The 13,491-nt window shown below is 41.3% G+C and overlaps 1 protein-coding gene across 1 annotated transcript in view; it reads right to left on the bottom strand.

Moving 5' to 3' along the window:
• Positions 1-13,491, bottom strand: part of Spata16 (spermatogenesis associated 16) — a 293,192-nt gene that overhangs the window by 55,904 nt on the left and 223,797 nt on the right. Inside the window, exon 5 of the mRNA XM_055626224.1 lies at positions 13,091-13,238. Within this exon, the coding sequence (XP_055482199.1) occupies positions 13,091-13,238 (148 nt within the window). The remainder of the gene's footprint in view (positions 1-13,090; positions 13,239-13,491) is intronic.

The raw sequence follows: 13,491 nt of genomic DNA, 5'->3' as shown, positions 1-13,491 counted from the left end.
CTTCATTGCCCTCCCTCATAAATAATACAACATTTTCTACTTTTAAAAACACAGATGATCTGAGTGTGCACGCCTGTAGCCCCTGCATTCTTGGAGGCTGGACAGGTAGATTGCAAATTTCAAGCAAGGCTGGGTGATATAGTAAGACTCAGAATCCCCAAACCCCAAGCAAACAAACACCCCACCACTTAAAACACAGATAGTATACTTTGAGTTTTGCATTTGATGTGTGATCCAGCCATATGAATAATGGATTGTTGCATAATAAATTGTATTTTCCCTTGGGCCATTATAATTATAGAGTTACACATGCAAGAGGAAAAAATTGGCTTCCATTCCCAAGAATCCTCATTTTTACTTCAGGCTGCTGGTCTACTTCTTTGAGACCAATTTGGTGTATTTAAGTTTCCTTTCATAGTCTGTATAAAATTTAGAAAGATAAGTAACCCCACAGGAATTTTATATACATTTCGTTTCTATTTTGCTCAGAATCCTGTTGGTTGCAAAAATTTCTTTAGTCAGCTATATTGGGTCTTTGGGATTCATTACATTGCAGTTACTCAAATCCACTTGGGATTCATTAAGCTGAAGTTACTGAAATCTGAGGCAATGAGAGAGTTAAAGACACAGCTACTCTCTTCACTATTTTCTAGAACATCATAGGTGCACCATGACCATGCCAACTGCACTGCCTAAGGGTTGGCATGCCCATTACTTGGTTGAGTAGCTGACATATCTTCCTTCCTTCCTTCCTTCCTTCCTTCCTTCCTTCCTTCCTTCCTTCCTTCCTTCCTTCCTTCCTTCCTTCCTTCCTTGGTCTTCTTCTCCCTTTTTCTTTATAAAGCAAAACGAAAACCTTTGAAAAACTTCCTCAATCACTCTCCTACTCTGAAAGTGAGTCCAGGGCTGGAGTAGTTCAGCAGTTAAGAGAACTTGCCTGTCTTACAAAGGGATCAGAGCTTAGTTCTCAGCGCACATATTAGGAAGCTCACAGCTGCCTGTAACTCCAGTTTAAAGGGATCTGAGGCCTCTTCTGGGTATTTTACCTTGTACACGCACATGTGCACACACAACAAATAAAAAAAAAGATTTTAAAAAGGTTTCTTTGAGACAGGGTCTCACCATGTATCCTTAGCTAGCCGGAATTCAGACTGACCCCACAAATCATGGAATCCACCTGCTTCAGCCTCCACAGTGTTGGACTTGCAGCTGTTTTTAAAAGTGACACCCAATCAGTCAGTCAGTCAGTCAGTCAGTCCATAATGCCAGCTTGCCTACAGTTACAGCATGTGCAAACGACACAGTTTGTGGAGGAGGTAGCCATTGTTTCTTTGGGAGGTGCAACTTCACATCATAAAACTTGAACCACTTGGCAATTGCTGTCTAGGGCCTAGCACTTGAGGCATGGTGCAGGTAGGAGAGCCCAAGGGACGGCTTGAGAGTAAAGTTGATGGAGGAAACAGAGCAGTACAGATATGGAGCTGCTGGGTCAAGCTGTGTTTGCAGGCAGTCCTACCTACAGACATTTCAGTTGTGCAAATTCACCTATTCTGCACCTGAGCTTACCCTTTGAAACCGTGATGCCACAGTTATGTGTACTGATTTTTACCGTCTGATGGGTTCCTGATACAGGATTTAGCTAGAAGTTCAATATATCTATAAATAGTTCAGAATCTTTAAAATACTAGAATTGACATGTAAAACACATACAAATATGTCAAGTTCAATTTCTGGAAAGAATATTTCCTTTATATGTTTCCCTCATAGGAGGGTTGGGAATTGTTAATTTTTATATCAAGTACAAACAGCAAAATTGAGCACTTCTTGATACCCCCACTATTGATCACATAGTAACACAAACCTAGGTGGCTGTGATGAAAAGTGACTTGGCTACTCCCTTACAATTAATCTTGACATTTCACTTCTAAATATGTACTCCAAATAATTGGATGGAGATGCTCAGATAGTCATAGGCTCATGCTCATAATAAAATTATGCATAATAACCAAGAGGTGGGAAGAACTCATGTTAAAATAAGAAGTGAATGGGCAAAGAAAATGTGGTATTATATGTGTGTGTGCATGTACATATATATGCACATATACTCACATATACACATGAACACACATACATACATACATGGAAAGTGAAATCTGGTATATGACAACATGAATGAACCCTGAAGATAATATGTAAAGTGAAATAAGCTGCATAAAAATGGATAAAATAGCTCTTGATTCCACACAGTACCTTAGAGAAGTCAGCTTCATAGACACAAAGACTAAAAGGATAATTGCCAGGACTGGCAGAGGGGCATGAGGAGCTGTTGCTCCATCCACGTAGAGTAAATCTGAAGAAGTTGAAATATTGCTGGAAATAACACCCCATGGCTAACAACAAGAGCAGCAGCAACAACAGCAAGAACAAAAATAATTCACTGGATGTCTGTTCTCAGGATTTTGAATGTTCCAAGTACAAAGAAATGTTAGCAGTCATGGACACACCTCGTGTCCTGCTCTGATTATTATACACTGTTTCATGAATGTACAACTATCATGTGTTAATGAAAAATAAAAAAAAATAAGCTGTAGTCTTGGGAAGAAAAAAAATGGAAGAAGTCAACGTGTGTACTAAAATTGAAAGAGATTTATACTTATGTTCATGAATTGCAAGATTAAAAATTATAAAGATGCCAGTTTCCCTAAACTGATACATACGTTCTCAATAGGTTTTTCTTAAAATGATTTATTTACTTTATTTTATGTGTATCATGTGCCTGCCTGGTGCCTGTTGAGGCCAGAAGAGGGCACTAAATCTTCTGGAACCAGAGTTGCATATGGTCATTAGCCACCATCTGGGTGCTGGGAAAGAAACCCAACTCCTCTATAAAAGCTGGTGCTCTGAACCGCCGAGGCATCTTCTCAGCCCCCAGTAGTTTTATAAATATAATATAATATAATATAATATAATCAGCAAGAAGTTATGGTTTGTATTTTATACAGAAATAGATGTGAGGGCCAAGGACAATAATCCAACAGATTTGAAGAGGAAAGCAAATTAGTAGACTCATGGTGTAGACCATTAAGGCACCGTAGAAAACTACAGCAATTAAGACAGTCTGTCCTTTGTAAAGGGCAGAGGAACAGACAAACAAGACTGACTGAAGGTTCTGTATGCAGACTGCCACCCCAACATACACGCTTTCCTGAGACAGAAGTGGCGTATACAAGTTGATAAATTGCTGTCGCTTTTAGACTAGCAGGCAAGATCCAAACAGACGACGTGTCCAGGACAAACTAGTACACAGACTCAGTGTCCAGGAAATACCCAGAAAAGAAGGCCAAACACATGGTATATATAATGGACATACGTACTAAAATTAAGAACAGACTAATATATTAGTTGTAAGGTATATAAAAACAACAACAAAATAATACCTGATTGGGAAAAATTTAAATTGACGCTTCTCTTTGAAAAACAGTATGATGTGATCCACTAAAACTGGCTTGTACGTCTATCTCTCCTGCCAGATGGCCCGTCAATTGGACTCTAAGACACAGTGTGTTGGATCAGCAGGATCACTGGTGTTGTAGGAGTTTTGTTGGTGGCATCCGTAAGCTGCAGGCCACTTATGTCCATCACTCGTAGAAGACGCATTTCAATTCCGAGCCTTTCATGTAACAGTTGGGAGTGATGAGCGCTTATGACACGAATGGATGGATTTCATGAACACGTTGTTGCACAAAGGAAGCCAAACACAGCATTTCTTCTGTGATTTCCGGTGTCTAATATTCCACAGTGGCAGATTAAAGTGAGGCTTTAGGAATGGGTGTGGATATGATGGCCCCGTGTGGAGAAGCAAGCCGGTATTTGCATCCATTATTGTGTTGTTAGAACACAATACCTTAGGCTGGGACTTTATAAGATTTATGTTGGCTCACTGTTCTGAGGCTGAAAAGTTCAAGCTTGGGCATGTCTTCTCCCATGCCAGGGGATGGTGTGTGGGGCAAGGATAGTGTCATGCATGGTTGGGGTTCAGGACAAGTGCTGGGCTTGCCCTTAGCAACTTGGTTTCTGGTGTCCGGTGGCACCTTCCCACCCAGAGACATCAGCCAAATTCCTTCTACTGGTTGTGCCCCGTGACTTAACTATCTTCTTTCAAGCCCTACCTCTCAAAGGCTGCACCACCTTCCCAGTCCCACAATGGGAACCAAGCTTCTAGGACACATATTTGAGGGCACAGAGCGTGCTCAAACCAAAGCAGGAAGAAAAGATTCTAAAAGGCAGGACAGTAATTATCTTGGTCATGGGTAGGAAGTGGTTTGGACCTGGGAAGGGAACAACAGAGAGGGTCTGGGAAGCTGGAAATATTTTGTAACTTGACAATGTTTACTGAATAATAACTACTTAAGTAGTAGGGTTTTTGTTTGTTTGTTTGTTTTGTTGACACAGCGTCTCTCTACGCAGTCCTAGCTGTCTTAGGATTCACTATATGGGTCAGATCTGCCTGCCTCTAGTGCTGAGGTTAAAGGCATGTGCCACCACACCCAGCTTTTTTTTTTTTTTTTTTTTTCAGTTTTTAAAACCCCCCTTTTTTCTTTCTTTTCTTTTTGTTTGTAGCCTAAGTTGTCCAGCAACTTACTACGTGGTATAGGCTGACCTTGAACTCATGACAGCCCTCTTTCCTTAGCCTCCCAAGAGCTGAGAGTACTGGGATTACAGATGTGATTCACCACACCCAGCAGAGATATACATTTAAAAATGTAAGTATGTATGTATGTATGTATGTATGTATGTATGTATGTATGTATGTATGTTTTATGTAATGCTGGGGAGATGGCTGAGACAGGAAAGACCTTGCTATGCAAGCTTAAGGGCCTGCGTTCAATCTCCAGAATCTAAATAAAAAGGCTGAGTGTGGTGCTAACTAGAGGGCTGAGGGAGCTGAGACAGGTGAAGCCCTGGGGCTCTCCAGCCAGCCAGCTTAGCCTAATTGGTGAGTGTCAGGCCTGTGAGAGACCTCTTCTCATAACAAAAACAAAAACAAACAAAAACAAAAACAAGGAATGTGGTGCCAGAGGAGTGACGTGTAAGATGCTTCTTTAGCATTTGTGTTCACACAAGCACACCACAACACACACATATACAAACACATAAACACATCACATAACACACACACCACACAAACACACATACACACACACACATACACCTCCCCATGTATACCCCCCCAAACACATAAACACACACAGACATACACACTCCACAAACACACACACACACACACACACACACACACACAGGCAAAAAAAAAAAAAGGATGTCTTGGGCTGGATGAGGCTCTACTTAACTAAAACTACAATGATAATCTTTAAGGTCCTCAATAGACACTAATGCTCAGAAGGCATAGTTAACCGTGAGCCAAGGAGTTAAAGAGAAATACATTATACTTGCATGCTGAGTATGCAAATCTAAAAAATAAGTTTAGAAAAGCAACTCTCCAGCATGAAAATTCCATTTCTGTGCTGGACTTCCAAACAAAAAATGTTAAATGTGAGGGGGCAAAGCTCTTATTTACTGTGACTGGGAGTTGAGTGTTTTGGACTGTAGTGTGACAGTTTTCTCTGGCTGTAGTGTAACAGTTTCCTCTAGGTGTAGTGTGAGAGTTTCCTCTGGGTATAGTGTGACAGTTTCCTCTGGCTGTAGTGTAACACTTTCCTCTAGGTGTAGTGTGAGAGTTTCCTCTGGCTACAGTGTGACAGTTTCCTCTGGCTGCAGTGTGACAGTTTCCTCTGGCTGCAGTGTGACAGTTTCCTCTGACTGCAGTGTGACAGTTTCCTCTGGCTGCAGTGTGAAGGTTTTCTCTGATATTAGTACGTTCCATCATGGAAGGAAGCTTTTGAAGATACAGGGTGTAGAAGGATGTAAGTAACTCAAAGTAGCTTGAGGAAGTACCTAAAACTGACTCGATTCAGTAGGCCCCTCTCTTCCCAACTGTATACAAACTATAAGGACTGTTGGAGTCACTCTCAGACATGTTAGCCTAAACTACCTCAAAGAAACAAAGACCAGTAGAACTGCCTAAAAGAAGGCTCAGAACAAACAAGCTGCCTGCAAAAGACACTCTCGCCTGCTGAGCTGCCTGAAAGCTGTGCAATGCATCCTTGGTTTCCTTGCTGGTGTTGACCTTGGTAGACAGCTGTCTTTCAGTCATTTTTGTGTTTTCAAGTAACCCCTTGCCAATATCCATGCAAGTAAGCAAATGGAACTCATCAGTTCACCAAGTTGGCCTTTGGTGGTGTCCTTACTTTGGTCTGTTATCAATTCTGTATATGGTGAGTAGACAGTCATACACGTCTCCCTAGAAATAGTCTTGGACAATGAATCTGAATAGTCAGCTGCCTGGTTTCTTAGCTAGCAGCTGTTAGAGATGTAAAGAGGATAGCTTGGTCAGAAGAAACTGGTACAGGCATTTCCTACCCTGCTTCTGTGCCAGCTGAGATGGGCTCTAAATGTGTAGACTTAAGTGGCCATTGGGCTCTGCTGTGTAGACTTAAGCTGTCTGCTACCTGAAAAACTGATCAGGCACCAAGTCTGACAGCGGCAAGTACCTGTCTTATGTGCACATTTGAGGGGTGTGTCTGGTGAACTGGGAGTGGGAACCAGTCTTTGATGGTAGCCGCCTTTGTTGTAGTTTGGCTGAGCACAATGGCTATACTACCTGTGATATGTATCTGCTCTAGGTGGGCAGCTTATGCCAGCTGTGCCACCCTGCCCCACCTGATGCTCCTGTAAGGAGGGGTAAGCAGCACTGGCAGTTCGGTGAGGCTTGGGTGAGGTAGAGAAAAGCCGTAGAATCAGACAAAGCTGGCTGCTGCTGCTGTTGCAGGGGACACAGGGACTGTGGCTGGGAAGCACTTCTGTCACAGTGATGTCCGAACACCGCCTGACTTCATTTCAAAAGCAACGTTTTGTGTCAACAGTACAGACCTCCAGCCCATTTACGAGGTGTGTCATCACTCAGGGAATGGCTCTTTAAGTTTGTGGAGAGTTCTGTAGGAACACCAGGTGATTTCTCCTCATCATCACAAACTTGCCCATAACACTTTCCTAACAATGTTGGGGGTGTGTGGGTTCTTTAATTACATAACTTTTTTTTTTATTTGTAAAAGCTGGTTACAAAAAGGAAGACATTCTGGTTTCAAAAACTCTTGATCATGATAAAATTATATGACTTAAGGAAGGGATAAAGAAATGAGGAATTTTTTTACTTTATGTTTTAGAGAAAATACGAATATATTATCCTTACTGGTAAATGATGGCTGTGCAAAAACAAACTTATAAATTCTAGTGAGAAATAATTTTTAAAGGTCTATTTAAAAACAATATATTATTCCTCTGAACATATGCATTTACTCCTGGGAGTTACAGTGCACAAGAAAGACAAAATATGACTCTATCCACCTAAGTGTTAAAGTAATTGATATCTGATCCAGAAAACTTTTCTATTAAACATGGTTAAGCACAGATCCATTACTGAATATTTATTTATTTAGCTAATAAATCTTGATATTTTCATCAAGAGGAGACAGGGTATGCTTATTGTATTACTTTATTATTATTAAAATACAGCCATGCAAGAATAAGAACTGCATGGAATTGCATTATTTCATTGGAATATATGAATAAAAATCACAAGCAAAATATTTATAAATGAAAGCATAATAATTTCAGGGCTGGTGAATTATTATTTGTTTTATATACCCCGACTACACCACATGAATCAAAGTGGATGTTTTCTTAAATAAGAAAAATGGATAGCTATGCTATAAAAAAATCAGTAATTTTTCCTCCATGGAACACAATACAATGAAGCTCCATTATAAAATGGCTTAAGATTTTGGTGAGTCTACACTAGAAAAGGAATGCACCCTGAAATCTGATACATGCTGGAGCCTGAATATCCTACAAAGCTAAATAATAATAATAATAATAATAATAATAATAATAATAATAATAATAATAATGAGAAATGACCAGAGGAATATTAACATCTTCCATAAAAGGTGAGTTTTTCCATGATACATTACTGCTAGACTACTTTCTCTCTTAATAGATTCATTCAGAAAAAATTAAAGCCTAGACTTAAATTCCAAAATTACTGCAGAGTGAATTAATACTTTCCTTCCATGCCTCTAATTTTAATGTAAAAATACCTTACAATGAAGACTGGTTGGGGAAAACATGCTGGTAGCTGGGGGATCTTCCTGCTCGTGGTCACCTCTGCCAACTGCAGCTGGGCTTGCTGCATTACCATGATGAGGCAGTGAGGCGCTCTGCCCCAGGGATGCTCCATGAAGGTGACCCAGAACTGGGCAGAGTTTCTGAGGTGGAGGTCTGTCTGCCAGCCTCCACTGGCTAAATCCGGTGTGCTAGTCTCCAAGTTTTAACGGTAGCAACTACTTCTCTAGCCAAGCTTTGCTAGATACCCACTTCCTCTGAGACTCTCAGAGTCCTCAACATGACCTTTGTTTATTTTATTTTCTCAGACCAATTCTCTGATTTAGGAAACCTCCAGATTTCATTTCTCTTGCTGCAGCAAAAACTTCATAATTGCAAGGGAGACACTGGGACAGTACTATCTCTGTCCTGAAGCCTTGCCTGTGGGTGGATGGTTGCAAATGTGTGTCTTAGCTGTCGGCGGAAGAGTGACTGTGGAGTTGAAGTCTGTGTACAGATGTAAAGGGCTTGGAGTAATGCCTGGTATATAGAAAAGCCATATTAAAAAGGGAGGTGATGGGTAAAGGGCATGCTATGCAAGGATGGGGGCCTGAGTTCCATCCCGTGGGAGAAGCCATTCGTGGGGGTAATCGCTTGTAATTCCAGCTTTTCGGAGGAGGAGACAGGAGGCTCCATGGGGCACATTGGCCATCCACCTTAGCCTGTGTGCTGAGACTCTCCGCACAAGGTGGATGGCTCCCGAGGAACAATACCTGAGGCTGACTTCTGTTCTACACACACTCACCCAAGTGTGTGTACACTTGCACCATTTCAATGCACACACTCAAATGCACATGCTTCCACATACACACACACACAATAAGTGTATCTGCATGCCCACAAGTGCGTGTACACGCGCACGCACACACACACACACACACACACACACAAAGAAAGACAAATAGGTGGCAAATAAAGAGAAGAGCATATGGAAATATTAAGTATTTCTGAAGACAGCACTGGATGCAAATGAAGGAATGTTTTTCGGTGATTGGAACTGGGTTAGTGAGGGCCCGAGCACAGTGGCAGAGTGTGTTATTAGCTTTTGTTCTCACTTATCTGCTGACTGTGGAGTCATAGCCAGTGCGCAAATGTACGTTGAAGTAAGTGAGCAAACGAATGCCCAATAGGGCAGAAGATTCTTCTGTTTTTTTCTACAGCTGGTCACAGTGGCAAGCCAATCACCTCAGCACTTGGGGAACAAAGGCAGGAGGATTGCTCAAAACGTGAGGTTATATATATATATATACACACACATATATATATATATATGTATGTATGTATGTATGTATGTATGTATGTATGTATGTATGTATGTATATATGTATGTATTACATGAAAAGCAAATGCTGTTTTGGGAAACATGCCAAGATACACAGTGAAGCTGGGTGGTGGTGGTACATACTTTTTAACACCAGCACTTGGGAGGCAGAGGCAGGTGGATCTCTGAGTTTAAGGCCAGCCTGGTCTACAGAGTGAGTTCTAGGACAGCCAAGGCTACACAAAGAAGCTCTGTCTCAAAAACAAAAACAAAAACAAAAACAAAGCAAAAACAAAGAAACAAACAAAGAAGAAAACACAGTGATTTCCTAGCTGGCTACATGTGGTCCTGGCGCTTATTCTAACAATTGTCCTGCATCTCCTGGGAGAGCTGTCTAGGTATTGAAGAACCTTTACTTTTTCTTGCTCTGTACCCACGCTCACCTAGAAGATGCTGGGATTAAAGAAGCCATGTCTCAAAACTGCATTACCTCTAGGATTAGGCTACTAATAACTGTTTCATACTCATCCCAGCTAACAGTTTTTAGGGAAAAACCCCTTCCCTCCCCTCAAAGGCCAATGATGTCATGAAACAGTCATCATCTGGTTTGTTCTAAGCACAGCTTCCATAGAGCTTTAGAAGCCCCAAAGAAGTTTAAATTCTAAGCTTCCTTACCTATCTCACACCTCTTCCTGACATACTTTATCTTCCCACTCTAGGTTCTCATATTACACTGTCATATGCTAGCAATTAGTAATTCTAAAATAATAGAAACAATCATTAGTGATGTGTAATTATCTTCTCTTCGAAAGCAAAAGATCCTTTAGCATGAATTGTCTTGCCATCAGATCATAATTCATCTTGATAGCAGGTTTGATGGAGTTACAGGAGACGTGAGTCTGGCTCATTAATGTTATTATTGTTTTTAAACTCTCAGTTGCAATGATGCTTCCTAAGTATTAATTAATCGTCATGACTTCTCCGGGAAGTAGGTTAAATATAACTAAACTAACTCCACCAGAAGAGAAATTGGCAAGTTGGCAATCCCAATGAATCCCTCCCCGTTTTCATGATATTCGAATGAGAGCAGCTGAGTTGGGTTGAGTTTTCCATGGTGATCAGTAGGCATGACTGTCATGTTCTACCAGTGCCCCCCCGTAAGAAAGGAAATTTCTTGAAATATAATGAAATAATAAAAAGAATTATAGCAAGCAAGTCTAAGTTTTGAGAAATATTAACTGAGTTTACAAAAATACACTCTTTTCTTCTGTGTTTTAATCTTTCTTCAAGATTTATTTTTAAGTGTTTGTGTGTGTGTGTGTGAGGCGTGCAGGTGTCACAGCACATGTGTGGATACATGAGGACAATCATGGCTGTCAGTCGTATCCCCTCGTCTTGTTTGAGGCAGAGTCTTTTGTTTCCTGCTGGCTTGGAAGCTCCCCGGGGATTCTCCTGACCCCTCCTATCTCCTCACAGGAGCACTGGGATGTTAGATGCCTACTTCTGTGTCTAGTTTCTACATGGGTTTTCAGGGTCTGAAAGTTAGTTTGTCAGGCTCCTGAGGTGAGTGCTTTTTCCCCGCAGAGCCATTTTCTCTGGCCCTTTGTTGAATGCTTAAGAATGTTCAAACTCACTGAACCAGTATCAACACTCATCTTAGCATGAACTGTGAATTTAGTTCTTCTGTTTTCTTCTCAGATTTTTCCCTTTAGGGATGTATGAATAAGCTGTCAATAGTTAGAATTATTATATTTCCTCTGAAATACTAGCGGCATTATGGAAAAAATTCAGGAATTTCTAGAAGCACATGGCTCAAGGGCCAGGACTGGCTTCACATCTGAGGCCTGCTGCCACCAGTCTGGCAAGGGATCTTGAGAGGGCTATTTGTCTTTTCTTGTTGCTGTTTTGTTTCTAATGTAGATCTTCTTTCCTCATAAATTATGGGAACAACACGAGAACAAATGTAGAGTGCCGATTCTTGAAGAGTGATCGATAATAGACTTGCTATTAATCTCATAAATCAACGCGTCAGCCCCAGGGATCAGGAAAGAGCAAGGATTATTTCTTAATTTGAGACTGGGGATGCCAGATGCATGCATTTGGAGGTCTTGGTTCATTTTCTAGTTCTTGCTTCCTCTTGTAGTCCTTGCTCAGCACTTTTTTTTTTTTTTTTTTTTTTTTTTTTTTTTTTTTTTTTGGTTTAGGGTGTGTATATGAACTCCTTTGAGTCTGAAACAAGACTTGGTACATAGTGAATAGGAAAAAATTATTTTGGAATGAGTGAACAAAAGTGAGAGACTTTTAAAATGAAGAAGAGGGAAAGGGGCGAGCCCAGTGCTCTGTCCTCCGTGGTGCTGTGGTGAGGATGTGAGGCACCCTCCTCAGGGGTATGTGTTTGAGCATGTGGTCTCCATCTGGTGGTGATGCTGCAAAGCTCTTAAGATGTGGAGTCTAGCTGGAGAAGTGAGAACCTGGGAGGAAAGGAGGGCCTTGAGGTTTACAGCACACCCCATGTCTGCTTCTACTTTTTTCTGCTTCCTCATGTGGCCACATGTGAAAAACAAACTGCATTGCATGCAGGTGCCACCCAGGCTCCTGTCGCTGTTCCTTGCCTGCACGTTGAACTTCATCTCTTGAACTGTGAGCTGAAATAAGCTTCTTCTTCCCTTAAGAAAAGTCACCAAAGCAGGTACCCTTGTGTCTTAGTTAGGGTTTCATTGCTGTGAAGAGACACCATGACTAAGGCATTTAATTGGGGCTGGCTTATAGGTTCAGAGGTTTAGTCCGTTATGGTCAGGGGAGGAAGCATGGCAGCATGCAGACAGACGTGGTGCTGGAGAAGGAGCTGAGAGAGTGCTACATCTTGCTCTGCAGATAGCCAGGAGCAGACTGGGCATGTTTGGCACTGGGTGAAGCTTGAGCATGTAAAAGACCTCAAAGCCTCACCTTTGCAGTGGCCCACTTTCCCTAACAAGGCCTCCAGTAAGGCAACTCCTTCAAATAGTACCACTACCTATGGCCAAGCATTCAAACATATGCGTTTATGGGGGCCATAGCTATTTAAAATACCATACTCTGGGAGAGAGAGAGAGAGACAGAGACAGAGAGACAGAGACAGAAAGACAGAGAGAGGCAGAGACAGAGAGAGTAAGAAAGGCTGAGAGGGTTAAGATGGATGGTCAAAATGCAATACAAGCTGCAGGCATAGGATAAAACAATATCCAACTTCAGGAAAACACTAATTGCTTTGAGTATAGAGGGGCAGGGGGAGGGGGTTGGCAAAGTTAGCTTTTTCATCCCAGGTCTCTACTGTTCTTTTCAAACCTTAAGACTTTCTAGATTTACTCCCTATAAAGTCTAAAATTGTGAGCATACAAGGCGTATTGTGTTGAAACGAAAGCCAGCACCACTTAAAGTTTTAAAAATAAGTTCTCATTTGAGCTCTTTAGATTCAAGCTTAGGCAGAGACAACAAACAAGCAAGAAAGGGCACTGCGTTGGTTGCCATGGCACCAGAGCATCGGCGACTGCGTGAGGGTTAGGAACTTACCTGTGTAGATATACTCCACGTAAGCAGGGTGAGTTTTCATGAATACCTCTTTCACCTTTTCTATCTTACTAGCCCTTATTTTCGTGGCGAAGGGCGTGTACATGACTGAGAAAGCCTCGGCCCTTGTGATGGCTTCTTCAATCATGGCCTGAGAGGAAGCAAGCATGACCCACTCAGCAGCAATAATAGCATAAGACTTTTTGAGAATGTGAAAAATATAATTACCTTATGGGCGATTTAAAAATCTATATGCCGTACAGCAAAGATAATATATTCTAGTCTTAAATATTCATTAGGACACAATTTAATTAGTTTTGAAAATACTATTTCACGTTTAAGAAATCCAATTAACTGCAGAAAGTTTGTAAACAGCCACCTGTGCCCCAAACTTGTCTTAAGAT

This window comes from Psammomys obesus, unplaced genomic scaffold (assembly GCF_907164565.1).
Source record: "Psammomys obesus unplaced genomic scaffold, mPsaObe1.curated_primary_1811, whole genome shotgun sequence".
NCBI classification, from domain to species: Eukaryota; Metazoa; Chordata; class Mammalia; order Rodentia; family Muridae; genus Psammomys; species Psammomys obesus.
This window is presented reverse-complemented; position numbering and strand designations above follow the sequence as displayed.